This window comes from Papaver somniferum, unplaced genomic scaffold, assembly GCF_003573695.1.
Source record: "Papaver somniferum cultivar HN1 unplaced genomic scaffold, ASM357369v1 unplaced-scaffold_33, whole genome shotgun sequence".
NCBI lineage: Eukaryota > Viridiplantae > Streptophyta > Magnoliopsida > Ranunculales > Papaveraceae > Papaver > Papaver somniferum.
In genome coordinates this window covers 2,908,905-2,930,826 of record NW_020644373.1, presented here as the reverse complement: position 1 = coordinate 2,930,826, position 21,922 = coordinate 2,908,905, and the positions used below count along the sequence as shown (strand labels likewise).

General features: G+C 35.6%; 2 protein-coding genes and 1 long non-coding RNA gene across 7 annotated transcripts; 1 reads left to right on the top strand and 2 right to left on the bottom strand.

The window, feature by feature from the left end:
• Positions 1-2,628: 2,628 nt before the first annotated feature.
• On the bottom strand, positions 2,629-6,376 carry LOC113342077. 5 transcript variants are annotated; one of them, XM_026586736.1, is made up of 16 exons: positions 6,023-6,375; positions 5,823-5,940; positions 5,492-5,605; positions 5,270-5,378; positions 5,040-5,150; positions 4,855-4,959; positions 4,616-4,699; positions 4,423-4,538; positions 4,221-4,322; positions 4,019-4,132; positions 3,867-3,923; positions 3,691-3,757; positions 3,538-3,591; positions 3,387-3,461; positions 3,248-3,284; positions 2,629-3,094 (listed from the first exon to the last, which is right to left on the bottom strand). In XM_026586736.1, the coding sequence occupies exons 3-16, from the start codon at positions 5,518-5,520 to the stop codon at positions 3,078-3,080; spliced, it is 1,077 nt and encodes a 358-aa protein (XP_026442521.1). In that variant the 5' UTR covers positions 5,521-5,605; positions 5,823-5,940; positions 6,023-6,375; the 3' UTR covers positions 2,629-3,077. The 5 variants fall into 5 exon arrangements, with proteins under 5 accessions (XP_026442521.1, XP_026442523.1, XP_026442524.1 ...); XM_026586738.1 differs by lacking the exon at positions 5,823-5,940 and having other exon boundaries at positions 6,023-6,376; XM_026586739.1 differs by lacking the exon at positions 5,823-5,940 and having other exon boundaries at positions 6,225-6,360.
• Positions 6,377-6,603: 227 nt separating this feature from the next.
• Positions 6,604-10,224, bottom strand: LOC113342085 (chloroplast sensor kinase, chloroplastic-like). The gene is made up of 9 exons (XM_026586743.1): positions 9,683-10,224; positions 9,315-9,482; positions 8,903-9,220; positions 8,739-8,804; positions 8,581-8,649; positions 8,392-8,484; positions 7,673-7,899; positions 7,275-7,548; positions 6,604-7,151 (listed from the first exon to the last, which is right to left on the bottom strand). The coding sequence occupies exons 1-9, from the start codon at positions 10,121-10,123 to the stop codon at positions 6,900-6,902; spliced, it is 1,908 nt and encodes a 635-aa protein (XP_026442528.1). The 5' UTR covers positions 10,124-10,224; the 3' UTR covers positions 6,604-6,899.
• Positions 10,225-11,693: 1,469 nt separating this feature from the next.
• LOC113342035 lies at positions 11,694-13,115 on the top strand. Its single transcript, XR_003356345.1, has 3 exons — positions 11,694-11,880; positions 12,572-12,683; positions 12,774-13,115. It is a non-coding gene; the product is annotated as an uncharacterized LOC113342035 (long non-coding RNA).
• Positions 13,116-21,922: the final 8,807 nt, after the last annotated feature.

The following is a 21,922-nucleotide window of genomic DNA, read 5'->3' as shown; positions in this document are numbered from 1 at the left end:
TGGTAAGGTTTTAGGATTAAGACGATAAAAAAAATGGTTTTAGGATTAACATTTAGAGTCTAAGATGCATCATGAAGTTGTTAGCTGTGAAAGAAACCCATATTTGATACTCTAGAAACCACATCTTCAAGTTTTGTACTAACCTATGTTTCAAAGGTTTAGTCTAATTTTGATTACACTGTTTTTAGATATACAGAGAATAGAGTTCACATGTACTAAAACAAAATAAGAAATGGATTCTTTTAATAGAATTTCTAAATGTTGGGTCTTCAATTGATTTTTATGATCCTTCATTTGAATTTGTCGAGGTTTTGTTGCATTTTGATTTGCGTCTTGCTATATAACATGGATACAAGTTGATTTGCTTTTCTTTTCTGAATTTTTGTCAATATTGTTCATGTGACAGGAAATCCCAAAAGAATTTCTCAAGAAGTTTGGATATGAACTGTGTGACATTGCAATCATCAGGGTTCCTAATGGTCCAATCTGGTCTATCGGACCAAGGAATAGAAAAATCGAATTTCTTTTGAGAACAAACAAAATTCATGGAGTTTTACACTATTTCTGTTGGGTATCTTTTGGTTTTCAGATATGAGCGGAATTCAGAATTTCATGTTCTTGTATTTAATATGAGTGCTACTGAGATCGAATACTCATTGCTTAACTTCAGAACCAATTGTAAAGATAAAGCGCAAGTGATTGACATTGATTCTCGTAGTACTCATAGCAACAACGAAGCTTCTATCAAAAAGGAGTCTTCGTGGAGTAGAGTTTGTCAAGTCAGTCTGGAAACTGATGAACCAGGTATATAAGTCTTCCAAATTCAATTGTAAAATACTTAAGGTTTATCTAGGCTTGCTATATGGCGGTATTATTTATTTTGTTTGTGAATGCAGCTAATGAGCATGATTTTCCGAAACAACAAAAAGTGTTTGCCAAGGCTGTTACAACTAGAAGTTCATGTACTAATACTTCACAGGTAACACAATCAAAAGAAAAGGTACTTGCAGCAGCCGAGGCATTTAAGTCGAAAAAATCGTTCTTCAAGGCCATAATGCACCCGTCTCATATAAATAGGGGATGTGCGGTAGGCTTTTCAACTCAAGAACATAGTTGCTTCATGATTTATCTTCGTCAATAGATTCAATAATTTTCAGTTATTGTCCTTATGTTTGAGCTCCAGGTAGTTTAGACAGTGTCGAGTATTCAGTTAAACAAGTAGACTTTATTGAATGCTTAAAACATGTATGAATATCCCAACTGTATACTACATGATTTATTGAACAAGTAGACTTCAAATGCCAAAGAAAATCATGTACGTTGTTCTGTAAGATACATGTATGCTAAAATCCCTGCAAACTTTGCAACTCAATATTTGGAAAACCAAACTGCAGTGGTCACTCTAAGAGTTGCAAATGGGAAATCATGGGATGTTAGGGTAATTGTTGCAAGGAAATCCCAAACAATGTTATCTAAGGGCTGGAGTAAGTTCGCTTCAGATAATAATTTGAACGTAGGCAGTGTTTGTGTATTTGAGTTGTTTGATATATAACTTACCTAACTCGATTAGGAGGGCAGAGTCGGAAGAATCGGTGTTTGGAACTCGCCGAGTCACACTGAGTTTCAATCAGCACATGGTTGATATGTTTTGGACGATTACAACTAGATTCGTAACTTTTCTGGAAATGGCTTATTTCCAGAAGCTTTGTTCTTGAAAATTTAATGAAACTAGTAAAGGGAAATAAAGAAGCTAAAAAAGGGGATAGTGCAACTACATATCACGTAAATAAGAAAGGGAAAATAAGAGATAGAAAAAGGTGCTTGAGATATTTGAATAAATAAGGACCAAACCAACTTGAGACCACCTTAAACAGAACAAGCTGAGATTTCCCCAATAACAGAGAACAAAAAAAGCGTCACGATGCTTATAAGTCGCCATTTTATTTATTTATCTAACCCTCCAATCTTTCTGTTATTACTTATTACTCCGTTGGGCAGCTCCTATGGGAATTTATAAATCATGAAATCTACCCAGCCATGTGAATTGGAAAACTCGGTTTTCCACTCTGGAAAACTAGAACAGGATGCACAAATTTTGCATTTTTGGTCCCTCCAACAATCTTTTTAATACTAATAAATAAAGACACGGTCCCACCAATAATAAAATATATTAAAGTGGTTATAGAATAATAAGTTTTATTGATTTCCAATAAACTATAGCTAAAGTTGTGGTGAACAATCAATATTTTCCCGCTAGCGATGGCGGCTGATTATGGACCGCATGGGGCATCTTTGACTGCACGGTTAATAAAGAAACGCGCAACTTTTGATGGACCACAATGGGTAAACTAATAAATTTACCCGTCTGCCATCTATTTTTCGGATTTGTTGAATTTATAGTGGGATCAAAATGGACAGCTCCATCACATTAAAGTTGGCTTTACGTAGGTGTTAAGATTAAATTGAGGGTCACTTTGAAATTTCCACGGTGTGACGCTAAAACCACCTAAATGGGGACTTAACAAAATTTTAGCCTTCCCACACAGAAATTTCTGGTTTCTTCGCTGCATAGAGAGTTTGGATAAACAAAACTAAAAAGATAAATAAATAATAATAATATAAAAAATATATAAAAAGAAAATGATAAATTTATTGGATTAGATTAAGAATTCTTCTTCACAATATTATGAAGTAGAGTTTTGTAACTTGCGGAGAGCAATTTATTTTTTTACCTGGTTTTGATGTATTGGTTGCTGTTTTTGTGGGTTATACATTTGTGCCGAGTTTCCTATGACTATGAGAGTTCTCTAGGAGACCGAGACTGACACTCTCATGCTCCTGGGAGTGTGCTATTTGACTATGAGAGTTCTATTTTTGTATCGATTAATGAATGTAATGTGAAAAATGAAGAAACTACGTGTAGATGGTACTGAAAACGCTGTAATTGCCGAAGTCATCCTCATCGCGAGGATCATCCATAATAACGAGATTTGGACACAGGTGGATCCATGCCTAAGCTGTTATAGTATTGTTTCTCTGCAGACTTCAATCGATTATGGAATGTCGTCCATTCTTGTCTATACCTTAATCTTACCTGAATACGACCCATAAATTCCACTTCAGCATACTTTAACAGCAAATTTTGTGTACATACTTGTATTTTTCAAATTTAGAAGTTCAGGTTTGATATCCATTTCAAGTCTCACAGATATTTGTAACAGAATCGAGAAACTACGGTATCACTTACCGCTCTCCATGCCGTTGTCCCCATTTTGTGCTTCTCCCTGAAATAAGAAATCAAGACATCCTCATCTTCCAGTAATCCATGAGAATAAGAGTTTTAAGACTCTCTGTATGATATACATAAACCAAGGTTGGCTTCTTACCTGGTCCCCAAGTGATGGAACACTTTGATGAACAACCCATTGAGCATCTACAACTCCCATTTTCTCATGAGCAGGCTATAGATAGAAAAAAATGAGATTAAGATTTTGCACAAAGAAGCTGGAAGTATTAACAAGGAGGCGTCTTTCTAACCTCTACGCATCTCCTCATGGAAAAATCAAGACCCCACCCGTGGACCAAATCATTCTGCAAACACACAATAAGTAATTCAAGTATTTAACATCACGGAGTTGGTAAACCGGTCCAGGGGTAACCAAGAAAGATTCTGAGGTCATTGAAGCATACCTGAATCATATACCACACACATTGCCATGCATTTCGAGAAAAAACAGGTACCATTATCTCAAGAAATCTACATTTAACATCAAATAAAAAGAATAAGCTCTAGAAACAACCCATGAATTATAAACCCCGTCTCAAGGAGGCAGTGAAAATAATATGCAACAACTATAAGCTCATACGCTGCACATGGTGGTACATGAGGTTCTGCGCAGTATCCCGCCTTCTCTTCTGTTTCCCTGACAACAAAGAAGTAACTAAACATTAACCAACATGTTCATATTTTACACAAGATCCAGATAAAAAGGCAACTGGGAGACTTTTTTACACTCACTTGTGTACTTCTCGGTCATCCCTTCTTCTTGTCATCTGCCAGATTAATTTACCATTTTGCTGCAAAGCCGGCTGTGAGATTTCCAAACCGTGTTTCTTAACTAGTCTTATGTATCTACAATTCGTGAGAAACTGCAAAATATTAGTCCACATGAACTGTAAGTTATTCTCAGCAAATGAAAGGTGTTTGCCAGAAAACTCACTCTTCGGCAATGAAATTTTCAACTCCCAGGTCTTCATCCCAGATAAATATGTAATCATACTGAGCCACAATATCAGGATGTAAAAATCGTTTTGCATACCACCTTACAGAAAAGAAAACCGTAGTTGATAGGATTATAGGAAGATAGCTTTTAACAGATTTGCTGACAACTATAATGTCCACCTTTTAGAGAGGTTCCATACCATTTTGTTTGTTTCTGAGCACTGACATGAATAGCTTGTTTTGACCAATCGAACTCATCCCATTCGGTAGTTCGGCCATCATAGTGAAACAGCAATATGGTAAAGTTTTCTGAAAACTGTAGGAGATGAAGAAAAATCAGGAAAACAAGAAATGATTGACACTTTTACATTGCGAAATTCTATCCATTCTGACCTTTTTAACTGCTGCGTCGACATTACTTTTCTGCTTGATACCAACAGTAAAGGTTACAAGATACTTCGGCCTAATAGTCAAATCCTGCAAGTTATATAACATGGTGCGTCAAAGCTCAAACGAATGACACATACATGCCATACCTCAATTTCAGTCATTGCTGTCCTGGAACAAATTGCAATCCATATTTATGTATCCTAACTTGTTATGATATTATATATAAAGTTCTGAAATCACACCTCACTGGGCTTCCCCACCAATCTGCGGAGATACAAATCTGATTCGGATGCAACAATTCCAGGCGGTAGTCTTTCTGCACCTCTAGGATTCGTTATAGCCCATATCTACGATAGGATGCCATTTTCAAGCGATTTTAGAAACTTAAAATGAATTAATATAAAAGTCTAAAGATCGGTATACATACCTTTGTTGTACCATTCAATTGGACTTGGTTTGTTATACTTGTATCTAAACCCATTACAGAAGACCAAGCATCTTGAATCAACGCTTGGGTTGCAAAGCTGGAAGGAAATTGCTGAATTTCCTCAAATAAGATAAAATATCATCAAATTGACGGATAACATGAACTGACAAGAATGAGAAACAGAACAGGAAATATAAAACATATATGATACGTAAGCGAAGTTTCTGAACCTTAGTCATTGCAAGCATGATAAATGATACTCCTATGAAAAAACCAAACACAGTTCCAGTAATAAGTGTCACAATAATCCTCATTGTAGCATTCGGGTTTCTTGCAGCACTGGCAAAATACACACAACTTGTCAGTAGTTATCCACCTTTGCTACAAAACGGATTAATGAGCATAGGAAAGAAATTCAACATTTAGAAGTAAAGGCTAGAAATTCTACTAACCTGCGCCCGTTATTTCCCTTGGTACCCATGTTTTTTCGACTCTGTATGAGGACTGCAATTCCACAAACACCAGCTACTACACATTTCTCAGCAAGTCTTTACCGTCCAATTAAACTGTAACAAAGACAGACAAGTTAGTGAATGCACGATCAAACAAGAGATTGCAGCTGCCGACATTAGAAGACTGTTATACATTATCGAACAAACATTTTCACATTTCTTTTTCTTTATATTAAAAACTCAAAAAAGGGCAGATTTATTGATAAAAATCAGCTCACCATTAAGAAAAAAAGAAAAAAAAAATCCGAAAATTTTCACATTTCTCACTTACCCCATATCTGTAAACTCAATCTTTAGAGTCCAAATACCTGAAATATCTTATGGATTGTTTTAAAAGCTCAATTTTTGTTAAAAGAAATCTCCTCTGGTTAAAAACAAAACTTCAGAACCTAAAAAAGAAAGCAAGAATGGGATCAACACTCAATATTTTTCTAAGAGTAATAACGCCATTAAGCAACTGAACATGCTCACCTAAAGAAGTTCTTGATCCGGTACAAGAAAAGATTTTCAAAAAAAGTTGAGTTTTAATGAAAGAAGTTTCTTTGAATCAAAACTCAGTGATTAAAATATCAAAACAATACTTTATGTATTGCTAACTCCAATAGTTAAGCATGTGTCTTGTTTGACTCGAAACAAATCTTAAATATAAAATAAAACAGATCTACTTGCTTACAACTAAAGAAACCAACATTTTAAGATGAAGAACCATGAATTTCAAATTCTTTGTATACTAGACCAAGGAAGACTAGTATGCATACGCAAACGAAGGGGCAAATTCGCTAGACCACTGCATATAAGTTATAGGAGGTTTCTAATTAAAAAGAAAAATCATATAGTGAGTTGGGTCAAGCCCCTATCTCTTTTCGCTATCACTCTTTGGTTAATTTTCCAAGAGTGCTTCATTGACAAAGAGAAAAGGTATCCACCATAAGAATGTCGTTATTTGGTAGGTTTATGATGATAGCTACCTCCTTTACCAGGAAAAGTGAGTTAGGCAAAGAGGGTAAAGACCCACTTGCATACCAAGTAGATATGCATACACACGCACCCCAAAATAAAAAATAGTCATCTCATTATGACCACCTATTCTCAAGGAGGAGACAGAAGGTTATACTACAGTACTAGGAGCGGAACTATTAATAACTACAGTAGAACATTCTGACTAAAACTATGTACAGAACTCTGAAGAGCATGATCATATAGCAATACCCAAAGGGAACTAATATGTATACTCAATTTTACATTGCACTAAATACAGATTAGAGACCTCATTAAATTCGTACCACCACATTCTGTTTCTGTTGCAATCTGACGATCCATGTTATCCTCATCTTTCGATATTCACACTTCATGCAAGGGATGAATCGGTTGGATCAGATGCTGCAGGAAGGGATGGAAGCCAGAGCTCTACCCGAGTTCCGCCTGCTCCAAAGGAGGCATCTTGGAGACGGGGAGATATGACACGAACAACACAACCATAACTCTCAAGGATCTCCCGGGCGACTGTTAGTCCAGCAACAAAATTCCACGTCATATTGTCTTCAACCATGCCTTCCGAGTAGAGATCTGATCCAAACGGAGTAAGGGAATGCATCTGTGTCTGCAGACAGATGCACCAATTAAATACAAAAGAGTAACTTTAAGGTGTACCACAAACACAATGTAACCAACTTGGATGAGTAGTAGAGTAGATTGCTCCCGAAAAAGAAAATGAAAGCATTACCATGTAGTGCATATCAGGCCCATCATCATCAATTAAGACAAGAGCGCCACCAGCTGGAGCTCCAGTTGACACAATCTCTACCTTGCCCCCAACATGCGTTCGTAACAGTGCACCCTCAACTAAGTTGCTCAGTGCCTGACGCAACGCAGATTCTTCTACCGCAACTTGTAAAGATAATGAAAGTGCAGTCAGTTCCAATGTCCGTTTCTGCTTATGAGCTAGCGGTCCAGCAGCGTCAACCAAATCAACCAGTAAATGAGAAACATTGCACGGTCTGCCTGACAAAACAAAGAGCATAAGCACCGAGAAATTTCTGACTGAAAGCAGCTACAGTTCAACCACAGGCGAGTGATATTCAAATCGTGAACATAAAACAAATATTAAACACAAGAACCTACCTGATACTGTAATTTGGTAGCGCTGCCAGAGTAAGTGGAGGCATCGGCATCGCCAAATCGTTTCCTGCAGAACTTAGAGGGACGGCTGGACCTAGTGCCTCTGGCTTATGACCACGAGATCTGCTTGAAATGTCCTCCAATAATTGAGACCTTGCTGATATTGGATAGACATCTTCTGCGTTACGCATTTTCTTCAAACTCTCCTCATTATAACGCACAATATTAGCCTGGAAAACATCCATAAACGAATCAGTTAATCGCTCTACAGAAGCCTTTTCCATTAACTGAGCCCATGGAAGAAGATAGTTGAGGCTATTTCGTGTCATGTTCCTATTTTCACCCTAAACAGTGGCGGAACTAGAAATATTATATGGGGATAACTTGACTAATTTTGTACCCTTGCCTAAGCCTAAATTTAGTACATAAATTTTGGGCTACATAAAAATAGGTAATGAAAAAAAGGATTTATTGGACTTTTGGGGGATGCTTAAGCTAGGGGAAGCTAAGCTTTGCATCCGCCCCTGACCCTAAATAAAGCTACAGCTTATAGATTTGATCCAACTAATGGACCTTTCCATATTCGCACCTACAAACAGTACTCATCTACCAGAGACATGTCATTCTCATCTTCACATATAAGGTAGAGAACGTTTTCTTTGAATAAGGACACACAACAGCTAATCCTACAAATTAAGTAAGCATAGTAAGAAAGGATGAACCTTCGTGAGGTACACAGCATCTTGAAGTTGCCCAAGAGTATCTCTCGCGCGATCACCTTGCACCAATATGTCATCGACAATATCGTAAGACATCTGCAGGGGTCATGACACATCCATTCCATAGAAACTGAATCACATTTGCATCTGGCAATAAAGTCGGACTAAATCAATCAATTAACAATTACAAACCTCACTTCTCTTTATGTGAACCGATAACATTTTACTCAAAGTCCTGATGCTAGAAAGAGGACCCCGAATCTGTTGGATGTAATTAAGGTGAAAGAGGTGAGATTGTATCAATGTTTACACACAATCCAGTGGCCAAATCAGAATTTCTTATCACTTACTTGCTCAACAAGGTCACTCATTCTGACATTATTTTGCCAAGACGACTCTTGAAGTAACAGTGCTTTCTGTAAGAGAACGTAAAAAAGTGAGAAACTAAACTAGAGGCCAAAATCAGTATAGAGAGAAAGAAATGGTTTAAGCGACATTATGAGTACTTGGTTACCTGATCCATGACATATGCTGTAGCCAAAGAGCGAGATATATGAGTAGCAATTGCTCTTTGTTCAGCAGTGAACTGTTGATACGTTTCTAATGTGTCCTCCTTGCAAGCCTGAATTTCCCACAGTTTCCTTTCTGAGCATGGAGGGAATATGTAAGATTCTTCGCAAGGACGACCAAGTTGTACATCTTGGCTATCCTGTTCTGGTTTCCCACAAATTTCCATCTCCATTTTTGGAAGTTCAGCAACCAAAAACCCCACAATAAATGGATGCTTCACCATAGGAAAAACCACTGCCTGACACTCTGGTATAACTTCTGCCTACCATTTCATTAGCACTCAATTAGAAATAAAAATAGAAACAGAAACAGACGAGTTTATCAATATGCATACTACATGTCATCAACATACATACTTGTTGATTCAAAAGAGTAGCTTCAGCCATACGCAAACCGGGCGAAACACCAAAATTTGCAATTAATATTACAGTGTCTGATCTTTCAGCTACACTAATAGGAAAATATGCAACTCTGCGAAGTTCCAATTGATCCATTACATAACTACCAGCTGGTCGCGCATAAACCTGCAACGTGCAGATGTAAACATAAACTACTAAATGAACACCAGGAAATTAACCAACTGGGAATAGCTCGGTAGGCCGGAGGCTGACTCTCATACTTAAGTCAGCAATTCGAGTCCCCGCTCTGACCATTTCCAATAAAAGTAAACAATCCCCAAAATCAAACACATTTAAAAACACCTAAATTAGGGTTATACGCTTACTGATAACACGGCATCAGCATCGATGATTCTTCGAAACAAATCCAGTTGCTCATCACATAATCTCTGAAAATCAGTGCTTGGTAGAACCAAAGCATTTTTTCCATCTTTCTCAATTCTTTGTACAAACTCAACTGGAGAAGTTGAAGCTTTTCTAATAGCTTCTGCAACAGCAGAAGCTGAAGTGATCAAACCCTTTTCTTCATCATCATAAGAAACATAATGAGTTGTAGGGTTCTGAATATACCCTTTGTCTTCAGAAGTTCCATTTGTTAAAGAAGGAGAAGGAGAAGAAGCATTAGTAGTTACAACAATTTGTCTAACATTTCGTCCTCTCCAGGAATAATAGTTTGATTGGGTGGTCTTGAATATATTCAAATTTTGAAAAATTTCTTTGTTCGGGTTTTGGACTGTGATTTTCGGGTTTATTGTTAACAACATCATCTTCTTCTTTAACGAAGAGGAACCATTAGAAAACTGTTTTGTTTTCTTAACGATGAGTTTCTTACTGTTAGCTATCAGTAAGAGACTGATGACAATCGTACACGTATAGAGATATAGGACAGCCTCCGTTTAGATCGATCCTTTTGGAACCATGAGGACCGTTCATTAATCCGGGGAGTAAACGGCTTGCAAAAGCAAACGAGTTACCTTTATTAAAAAAATAAAGCTTCTCTTAAATGTAGCCCACATTTATTAACTTTAGTCCAAAAAAGTTTAGCGTAGAATGGTCTTTTACTAATAATTCTTCTTCCCAGAATCAAAATATAAAGTGAAATCTACTGTCAAACCCATTTTTTATATTTTCCCCACTATAAAACCTACGAGCGTAAAAATTCAAGCGCGTACCCAGTTTTCCTGAAAAAATTTCTCCAAGGCCCATATTTATCGTAATTCAGTTTTCCTTTTAACTGAACTTCTAAACTTACAGGGGTGTATTGGATTATGATTTAGATAGATATCTGACAATCCTAAAAACTCTTAGGTATTCAATTAGGATATGTCCGGATTCATTAAATATCCGAGGTATTCAATTAGGATATGTCAGGAATCATTAAATATCCTAGGTATTCAATTTGTTTAAGATTTTTTAGGATAATTGAGGAGAAGGATATATAAGGATTGCTATGGATACTTGTAGGCAAAATATGCACATTATTATCTCATTATAATCTCAACCCAAACTACAAGAGTTACATGGATTGTTGTGGACAAATTTTTTTTCTTTTTTTATCACATCATACTATGTTTTTCCCCACCAACCAAACCAGCACCACCGTCGCCACCGACTACCAACAACCACCCACCACCACCTATGCTACTAACCACCACCACGACACACCACCACCAACAACCACCACTGTCGACCATCGTCATTGACCACCACCAACAACAACTACCGCCGCCACCAACACATATATCACACACCACCACCCATCACCTCAATTTTATTGATGGGCTTTTATTCAAAAGGGAAACACGATCTTCAGTTTTTATAAATCTAATCGATTATAATCCAAAATTATATATCTATAAGAATCTATAAGATTCTTTTAAGAAACTTTATAAATCCACTTGATTCAGGTAAACTAGTACTCCCTCCGTCCTTTTTTAATATGTCAGTTTCTATAAATAAAAGTTTCAAAAAATAGGCCAGTTTCTTAATTGAGAAAGTTAAATGTTACTTTAATTTTTTGGGACCACTTTTCTATTAACTTCTTTTGGTGACAAGTGTCATATGGACCACTTCACTATACTTCTTTTACTAACAAGTGTCACGGGGATCATTTCACTTCACTTCTTTTATTGACAAATGTCATGAAGACCACTTTCAATGATTAGTTCTCCTAATTTCCTTAAATTTCGCTAAAAACAAAAGTGGCCTATTAAAAAAACGGAGGGAGTATATGTTTTTATCCATATTAATCCTGATCGAATACACTCCACTTAGTTCTTCGTGTTTTATCTTCTTCATTTTCTTCAGGAAACAGGAAGGGAGAGGCGAGAGAAGCTGTTGATTTTCTTTGCAATTGAGATTCTCTCTAGATTTCAACTTCGAATTTTTGTTTCTAGGTTTAGTTCGATTTCGATTTTTCTCTTTTAGGTTTTAGATATTTGTTTTTGTTGTTTGCTTAGGGTTTCGAAGAACATGAGATTTCACGCGGGGAAAGGGACATCTACGGACTTAAAGGCGATCTTAGGTTCGTTTTTTTGGATCTGGCTTCAATTGTTATTTTGTTTTTGTTGATTGTTGTTTGAGTACCGTTTGTGATCTGGCTAGGAATCCTTTTTTTTTTGTATGTGTTTCTGATATCAATATAAGGTTTTAGATTTGTATGATTAACAATTAATTGTATAGAATCATAAACATTCTTCTATCTATGAAGATCCTCCTCCTCCCCTTCTCAACAGATACTATGTACCTGTCAGTGTCCTCATATGGTTATTACAAGTTACAACCACAATATCTGCTACTCTAGTATTTAATGTAGATACTGCTATGTATTACTTTCAGAATTTTGTTTATATTGATTTTCAGAGATTGGTTTCTACATGACATTTTGTTTTCTCCATTTACGGATAGATAAAATTTGAGTTTTCAGATACACAGGGAAGTGCAGAAAAGCAAATACTAAAATTAAATTGGAAGCAGTGAATGATCTTCTTTCTAAGACTGGTGGTTTACGGACTAGTTATGCATTATATTGATACCTCAGGTTGTTAATTAATGATGAATTCTCCAAGGATCCCGATAAGAAAATAACAGTGAGCCAAAATCATAAGCATGTTTAGCACTTAGGTGACCCGCGATTTGTAGTGAATATCGTATAAATTGGTGCTACCTAATCCATATGTACATGTACGGGCTAATACTGATCTTCTCTATGCCAGGAAGAGATTGAACGATTCATGATTTCTGGAGGCAATGACAGATGCTTCACACCCTACTTGCTTTTTAGATACTAGAAAGAATGCTTCTGCTTTACGTCTGTTGACAAGTGGGGTATGCTCACTTCTTTCTTCTTAAATTTTGTTTGTTTTTGTATCCGGGTTTCTTGCTTACTTTTTCTCCTTGACAACATTTGGCTAGTAGCAACTGGTGGGGACAGAATCACAGAATGTGTTTGTTTTGATATGGTGATAAACCATATTTCAGTATCTGGAGGTGTAGCAAAGGTCTTGAAATGTGTGGAAGGACTTGAGTCATGGTTAAAAAGTCTGTAATCCTCATCTGTAATGTAGTTTGGGGTCTCCTCTGTCAATGTTGGAGCTTTTCTTCTTGGTGCTGAAAATAAGCAAATGGGAGTACATGTTATCTCATTCAGCCAATGTAAGTTCTGAAGCCTCTAAGATATAAGATGTTACATCAGTACTTTGAGTACTATCACGTTATGAATAATTAGAAATATTAAATGTTGGAAAAATAGACATCCCTTCCGGTTTTGAAACCTTGTGGTCCTTGTTCACATTGTTGATATTATGTATTTAATTTATTATTTGTATGTTCTGTATTTTCTCTAATAATATAGCTTTTATTTTAGAAAGTACTAGTACAAGTTACAACATACTCTATAACTACTTGAATTAGTAGTGAATCAACTGATGTCCCTTTTTATTTGTGAAATTTGTGTAGTTGTGATCCATTTCCATACTTCAGATGTTCATGTGTACCATACTTTGATGTATTCTTCTGTGTTGCAACGATACGGATACGGTATCGGATACAAAATACCAATACGCTACTATGATACACCATCTTGAAAAACTAAAATACGGCGATACGGCATACTCAATATTGATCAGTAGTCTAAAATAAGTATATTATGTATAAGATAGAAACTTAACAAAATACATACATGTGTTTGCATTATTAAAATATAATCTGTATGATTAACCTCACTGAAGAAAGAAAAAGTCTGGATAAGAAGGAAGAAAGTCTAGAGCAAGATCAGTGGACAGATTCGGAACTAATATTTTGTCACTATAGTTAAAACTTCTAATAGAATCTAGTAAAATATCTAAATTTTCTAATATTTAGTCAAAGTTTTCTAACTGAGTTGTATCTTGAAGTATTGGGAGTATTAGTACGCGTATCCGTGTAAATACGTATCGATACGGCTGATTATTTTTTTAGGCGTATCGTTGTAACACAGGTATTCTTCTTATTTATATGAGTTTGAGGAGTTGGTGTTGTTGGTTGGGAACCTATGAATGTATTGGTGTTGGTCATAATGGTTAAATAATCTATTATGCAACTATGAAAATGGTTACATAACTTGTTATGCATTTACAAAAGTTGGTGCATAACTTATTATGTAGTCCAGAAAATGGTTGCATAACACGTTATGCAACAAATTTTTTGTTAGTATTAAAACCAACATTAAAAAAAGACTGCATAAGTTATCATGCACCTAAAATAATATCTGCATAACATGTTATGCAGTCGTGAAAATGGATGCATAAAGCATTATGCAACCACTTTTTTGTAAGCACTGAAATAAAAAAATCGATGCATAACTTCATATGCATCCAAAAAAATCGCAGCATAACGCATTATGCATCAACTTTTTTTTTGTAAGCACTGAAATTAACCAAAACAATGGATGCATAACTTGTTATGTAGTCGAGAAAATTATTACATAGCTCGTTATGCGTCTTTTGTATTTTGTGATGTTATTTTTTTAGGCGTATATATCGTTTTAGTGGTTGCATAACTAAATTAGTAAATGCATGAACCAAAATATGGTTGCATAACGTTTATGCATCTTTTTGTTGTGTCTGCATAATGTGTTATGCATCTTTTTAGGTGGCTTCATAATAGTTATGTATCTATTTTTCGGAAATTTTTCCTAAAATGAGGACCACCTCCAATTTTTTCTTTAAAAACAAAAATTTGATATTGTTGTTTGTACTCGTTGTGTAGCTCTCTTAAAAAGCTTCGAACGATATAAAATTTGTAAAATTCCAAGGCGGGGTTTTTTAGATATGTTATATCCAAGTTGTGTTGCCAATTATACCCCTGATGCATAACCCGTCATGCGGATGCATAATCCGTCAGCAGACATTTTTAATAATTTCATATAATTATGGGTATCACAGAACTCAAAATTAATTGTGGGCCTGACAATTATAATATTATTTTTTTTGGACCGCGCCTATTTTTCCCTAATATAAACCTTAACTTCTTTTTAGATCCAAACTAAATTATATTTCAATTTGTATCTAATTGTTCTCTCATTATTCTAACAAATTGCACAATTATGAACCTTAATTTTTACTTTTCCCCAAAAACAAAATAAACCCAACTTTTCACCTTTTCTCTAAAATGATGTTATTTTTCCTAAATCATAATTACAATAATTTCAATTGAGGTTATATATTCTAACTATTCTCTTAAAAATTCTCCACAACCATATCAATCGAAAACCGAAATGAAATCAAATAAGGTTTTATTCTTTTTTCAAAAAATCAATTTTCTAAAACTCCATATGCACTATTATTCAATAAAAAAATATTCTAAGATGATGTTCTTTTTTCCCAATCATGATTACATTAAAGAGTATTCTTAAAAATCATCAATTATGCCATAGATCTTACATAACTTGAATTATGAAAATTATATAATTAACTTTATTTTATTTTATTTTGATTTAGGGATTTGATAATTTACTTTGGGCTATATATAAAAGTTGTATATAATTTCATGGGTTATGTTAATAATTTTATAAGAGTCTGTTTGGTTAGATTAATCACTTATTTTATGTGGGCTATAGTTAATAAAAGTATGTGCTATATTTAAGAGAAGCCTAAAAAAAGCCCAATTGGGGATATGAAAACTAATTGGGGGATATGAATTAGTATTTCCATATAATAGTTCTTGTTAAGGGTTGTTTTTTAGGGACGGAAATACTAAACTACCCTTTGAAACAAAATCAAACCTAAATATTCTCATTCCCTTTCAAATTCTCTTCTCCTTCTCTATCGTCTCTCACTTTGAAAACGATTTTTTTTTACATTGCTGGTATTGTATTAGTGATGAAAACCATCCCGGAAGTGATGAAGACCATGCTGGAAGTGATGAATACCATGCCGGAAACGATAAAGACCACGCCGGAAGTGATTTTTTTTTTTTACATCGCCGGCATTGTACTAGTGATGAAGATCATACCGGAAGTGATGAAGACCATGCCGAAAAATAGTATCGGCGTGCTCGATAAATAACTTACAATGTCGGCATTGTAAGTTGGGAATACCATTTTCAATACATTTCGTAACATTTGTCGGCATTGATTTTGTCAGCATTTTGTAAGCTGGGAGTGCTCATTTTGTAAGTCAGCATTTTGGACTCATTTTATAAAACCAACTTCATTAAAGCGAAAATGTTATAAGTTTTTTAAATACTACATATTGGTCAAAAGAATAAATAATAATAAACTGATACCTGAGTTGGTGTGCAAGAAAAAACACATAACCCAAAAAAGGCCAAAACAAATATAAATTCTAAGGGAGACAATGAAGAGGAGCTTCTTCATAGCTTCTTTCGTATCCTCTTTGTCATTGACGCAAAGCATTATTTCACCTCCTCTCTTCCCTGGTAAGAATGATTGATGTCTTCGACATAATGCATTCTTTTGTTTCCTCTTTGCCTTGATAAGGAGTATTGTACTTATTAACCTTCGAGATCATGAAACAGTTTGATCCGATTTCTATATGGAACCTTAAAAACAACACATCAAATTTCTTGTCCACTAAATCATCAAGTTGTGCCAATGCCTCCATAGATTGTTCCCCTGGACATTATTATGCAAACGTATCAGTATATTTCTTTTATAAACATATCGATATATGATGAAGGTAGTACTCTTCCACTGTCCTACCCAGAAGAACAAAGATCGTATTTTAACTGTTATCGACCACTCTAAGATGAGTTTTATACCTGCGTGCATCACTAAAGCCAAATTTAAGTATTCGCTCCTCACATTATTTTCTTATGTTTTAGTTCCTCATGTTTAGTTGAAATGATGTCTTGCAGGTGATGATCTACTCTTCTGAATCTCACTGTTGTTGAAATAATTTTCAATATTTAAATAAATTTAGTCATCAATTTTTATTTTTTTTCATAACGTATGCAGCATGAGGCGCCGTAAGGAGAGAGTTGGGGCTGTAATGCGGACAACATTGTCTTTCATTTCTCAAGAGAATTCTAACCGAGTTCTAACCTAATGAAGAAAATGATCCTTCGTGACATATGCATCGAGCAAGATGTGATGTTATTTTTGATCAACACTCCCTGAAGAGGCAACCGTAAGTATTATATAGGGTTCCCTTTGCTTTACCATATTCACAACTCATCTAATTGGTCACCCGCACTACGCACAGGTCAGTGTCTCGTTTATGATGTTTTAAATTTAGTTAATTCATTAAAAACAAACAACATCAGTAAAAAAAACTAATAAAAATTCAATAAGCTCATAATCTTGAAAATTTAAAAAAAATATACAGTAAACTAATAGAAAAGCAATGTAATAGAACAAAACAAATAAAAATTATGGCCTTCGGACTTTTTCTAATTTTGATATTTTTTAATTTCTGGAGTTTATGTTTTTGTTTTTTTTTATACTCCCTCCGTATCTAAAAGATAGCTTGTTTGGTTTTCACAAAATTTAAGAAACCCAATCATTGTAGCCACTTTTTCATGTTTTTTTCTGATCTATCCTTGGTCCCCACTCATTTGATATAAGGCTGTGTTTGATAACAGAGAAAGTAAACAATTCCATGGAAAATGTTTCCATGGAATCAGTTTCCTGGAGGAGGCAAGGAAAGACTTTCCATGAAATTCCACGGAATTGAGTTTAAAACCTACTTTAGGCCACATTTTTATTGCAATTCCATGGAAACAGATTTGTGACCAAACGAATGAAAACACGCTATCATGGAAAGATGGTTAATTCCATGGAATTAACTCCTATCAAACACAACCTAAGAGAAATGGGAGAGAGAAGTGGTCCCCTTTTTATATTAAGAGAGAAAAGGGAGAGAGAAAAGTGGTCCCTCTATGGGTATACTAGTAAAATCATAACATTTGACTTTCCACATACGGTCCGCGAGTTATAATCCTAAAGGTGTCACTATCCATCCACAAAAAACCCGCCAAAACAAAAGTAACACAAAAACCCCAAAAAACAAAATTTTGATGAAACTAAATTGGTTTCATCATAAAATTAAAATTTGATGAAATCAATTTTGAAATTTGGGGTTTTTGTATCAATTTTTTAAAATTTGGAGTTTTTGTATCAATTTAGTTTAAGATGGAGTTTCAATGAATCCCAACATTTGAGTGGGGTTTTTGTACCACAAGTTTGGTCACCTTGGATTTTTATGACTAGTTTTGTTCCACATATGGAAACAAGCCTATTTTTTTGACATACCCAAATAAGAAAACAAGCCTAATTTTTAGAAATGGAGGGAGTATATTTTTTCATTTTTGGTTCACTTAATCACTATGTGCATGTACTTCATTAGCAGAAACATGATCGAGATCGCGATACATGATAATCTCCTCAAAAAATTCTTGTTTGGCTTTATAAGCTCCCCAATTTCGATTATGTCCTTCCATGTTTTTGGCATATCATTAAGGTTAAATGGACGTAGTTAAGGCAGATATTTCATTTGGGAGATTGGTTATATAAAAGCAGTCCAGGGCTGACAACGTTCCACGGCTGATCATTGCTTATGTTCCTTACGGGTTCTATATAGTGCAACCATCGTTTTCCAAGCCAAGCCACTACTGGAATCTGACTGGCAAAAAACCTCATGCTAACCACACGATTTTGACTTTGGAAAGGCTATCATTGTAACAGAGAGCTGTGAGGAAACTTAAGGTTCTTTCGATTAACTACCATCAACCCCTTCGGCGCGAAACTTCAAATATTTAGATGTGTTTTGAGGGACTCCAATGGAATATATTGGCCGCTTTTTTGTCGTCCTCTTTTTTGTCGATATTGGTCACCGTTCGACATTAAAAGCAGCGTGTGAAGGGATGAGAAGGGTTACGTTACACCTCCTAAAACAAAAGCAGAAACAGTAAAACTTACAGCTCCTCACTAATAACTCCAAACAACCCATAAAAATCAAAAGGGACAAACCAACTAAGTAACGAAGAATTGTCCCCAAAGATTACATTCTCTAGATAAATCCCTTTTATTGGTTCTGAATTTTTACACCAGTAAAAGCTTTGATACTTAATTTGTTTAATCACCTCATCCAAGCCATGTGTTCATATATGAGTAGGGGTGCACATACCCTACCCATATCCGTCAACCCTACCCTACTCGCCAGTTTTTTAATCTTATCCTATCCTATCCATTATTTGGCGAGTAGGGTGGCGGGTAAGGATTTTCTTAACCGCCAGTAAACGGGTAGGGTGGCGGGTATAGACCATATCCTACCCACCCTACCTAGAAATGCACATACCCTACTCCTACCCGTCAACCCTACCCTACCCGCCAGTTTTTTAACCGTATCCTACCCTATCCATTATTTGACGGGTAGGGTGGCGGATAAAGATTTTCTTAACCGCCGGTAAACGGGTAGGGTGGCGGGTATAGGCCATATCCTACCCACCCTACCCGTTGTGCAGCCCTATATATGAGTTTGTTTCTATGCGTTCAAGTGATGGCAGCTGGAAGCATAGCAACATTCGACTTCCAACTACCTCAACAAAATCTGAAAAACCACTACACCACACAAAAATCCGGAGATTCGCCCACAATGATTTAAATGAAAAAAAAAAATTGAAGTACAGAAGAATCCAGAAATTTCTTACCAAAATATCTTTTCCTTGGGCGTACAGAAATGGAGCACCATAAAGTCGTCGCCGGTTCTCCATATATCTATTTACCCATCAAACAATCTCTCTACGTTACGACACTTTCTCTCTTCTCTTCAACTGTTCAGTTCTCAAAAAGGTGAAAGAAGAAGAAAAAACCTTTCTACATTTCCTTCTTAACATGGGCTCGTCTAAAGAGAGAAAGTTTGTCCTATACATATGCAAATGCCAATATTTAAAAGAGATCACGGAAATTTACATACCAACTTCTTTCATGCGACAGTCGATTACAGTACCATGCGACCAAAGAAATCTGCAAAATAACAACAGACACGGATCATACAACTAAAGCATGAATCGAGAGAAAAAAAAAGGTAAAACCAAATCCTCTCTTAGAGGAGAGAAGCGGTGTCGAAACAACACGTTTGGTATTTACTGGGATGCTTTATATTGAGAACTAAACCCATAATTAATAGGAGTATGTTTTGGAAATAATATCATCAACATCAGGATTTCAATACGATTTCTGTTGTAGGAGAATTATAGATGAAACAGAGAAAGATAAGAGGAAGGAGAAGAACAATTTTATTAGGTGATTAGAATAGAAGCATTACATATTATCCTTTATATACAACCCTAATTATCTAGTTGGACCATACATCCATGGGCCGTAGGCCCCCTGTAACACTCCCCCTTATATGGTTCAATAACAAAACAAAACTTTATAGACAGTGCTTCACATATAATTCTTCAAATGTCGTTCTCCTTGATGACTTCTATCGAAGTCCATTGCCTCATTAAAACTTTGATAAGGAAAAACCCAGTGGGACAAAACTTTGGCACAACTCTGCAATGTAATACTTCACATGTTGTCTCGTACTTTACATGTAGTTCATCACATGCAATACGATCTTAAAAGACGATGAGTCTAAGTTAATTGCCTCGGTCAAACTTCGTAAGGGAAAACCCAAAGGGATAGAACCCGAACTAAAGAAAAGAGTATAATATTAATTAAACTTAGAACATAATTGGATACGTATACGTTGCCTCATTGAAAACCTTGTCGAGTAACAAAATCCCATAGGAAAAGGTAACCTCGGTGAAGGAAAATAGTTCAACACGCCATTAGATGATCCCCCTGATGCCAAACAATTTTTATTAGTCTAGTGCAGTCAAAAGGAGTTTATCACACTTTACTTTGATGACATGAATGTTTATAAGATCCTGTTATTGATTCTGGAAGTTACGTTGCTTAACAGACTATCGCGTTTCATTTCTTTGATTCAGATATTTTCAGTAATATCAACGCGATCTTCATGTCTTGAACGTTCAATATACTTGATGTTTTTAGTGTTGTCTCGCTAAAAACCTTGTCGAGTGACAAAACCCTTTGGGAAAAACTATTCTCGATCGAAGGTAAAAAGAGTACAACACAACTTCAATTTCGAAGTAAAATATGTCGACATCATATCCTTGGATCCTCCTCCTGATGTCGGAATCTCCCCCTGATTAATTTCAGAGTTGTTCCAGACAATTCCTTTAGTCATGTACTTTTCGAAACTGAATATCGGTAATGATTTAGAAAACAGTCTACCATATCTCCCCCTGATTACTTTCGTTGGAGAAGAGATTATCGTTCCTTCATAATCAACAACCTTTGGATTGCAGTTCCTTTAGCATTCCTTTTTATGTCTTTGCAGGGATAAAACAAATTTATGTCAATGGTTACTTTTAAGTACATGATTACATTCATTATACCATTCCAATGACGTTGTGTTGGCGATGATCTATATCTAGCTAACAAGTTCCTTGAGGATGCAAAATTTTATCGAGTACAATATTATATTAAGTACAACAATGCATCTATTGTACTTAGATATGGGAATTTCATCACCCAACACATCTTCTTTTATACAAAATGCTCACTTACTTACATTTGAACCTCGACTAATCATGGCAGTGCTATCCAGATGCATGTCTTTGTTAAATTGCCTGACAACTTTAGACATATGCAAACTGGTGGAATAATATACCACAAGCTCAATATTTGGTCGAGCTGTCCCCAGACTTTTCATCTCAAATTCGGATTTCAAATAGCTGTTAAGGTCTCTTATTACATCAAGAGTACCCATCATGTCTGTACCATCGATATAGATAGCTACAATTCCAAATCAGGAACTTTCTTGTGAATACGCAAGGAAAAATACCTTACTTGTCTATCCCCTCCAAATCAAATAGTCACTTAGACGGGTATACCACATCCGCCTGATTGCTTCAATCTATAAGTGAGGGTTATATCTAACTGTAAATGCAGTCTATGGTTTAGAGTCACTTGATTTGGGAAACAAAAGTCTATCAAGTACTTTTGTAAATATCTGTTATCTCTTGAATCTTTCAGATATACATACAGTAAA

Bases quoted from the DNA above. Each gene is read 5' to 3' on its own strand.
- LOC113342085 (XM_026586743.1), bottom strand. From the start codon at position 10,123: ATGATGTTGTTAACAATAAACCCGAAAATCACAGTCCAAAACCCGAAC. The intron at 9,483-9,682 runs GTAAGCGTATAA...TGCACGTTGCAG, and splicing joins ATGCTGATGCCGTGTTATCA to GTTTATGCGCGACCAGCTGG. The intron at 9,221-9,314 runs GTATGTATGTTG...ATGAAATGGTAG, and splicing joins CTACTCTTTTGAATCAACAA to GCAGAAGTTATACCAGAGTG.
- LOC113342077 (XM_026586738.1), bottom strand. From the start codon at position 5,520: ATGGGTACCAAGGGAAATAACGGGCGCAG. The intron at 3,924-4,018 runs GTGAGTGTAAAA...CTTTGTTGTCAG, and splicing joins GATGACCGAGAAGTACACAA to GGAAACAGAAGAGAAGGCGG. The intron at 3,758-3,866 runs GTATGAGCTTAT...TGTTAAATGTAG, and splicing joins CATGTACCACCATGTGCAGC to ATTTCTTGAGATAATGGTAC.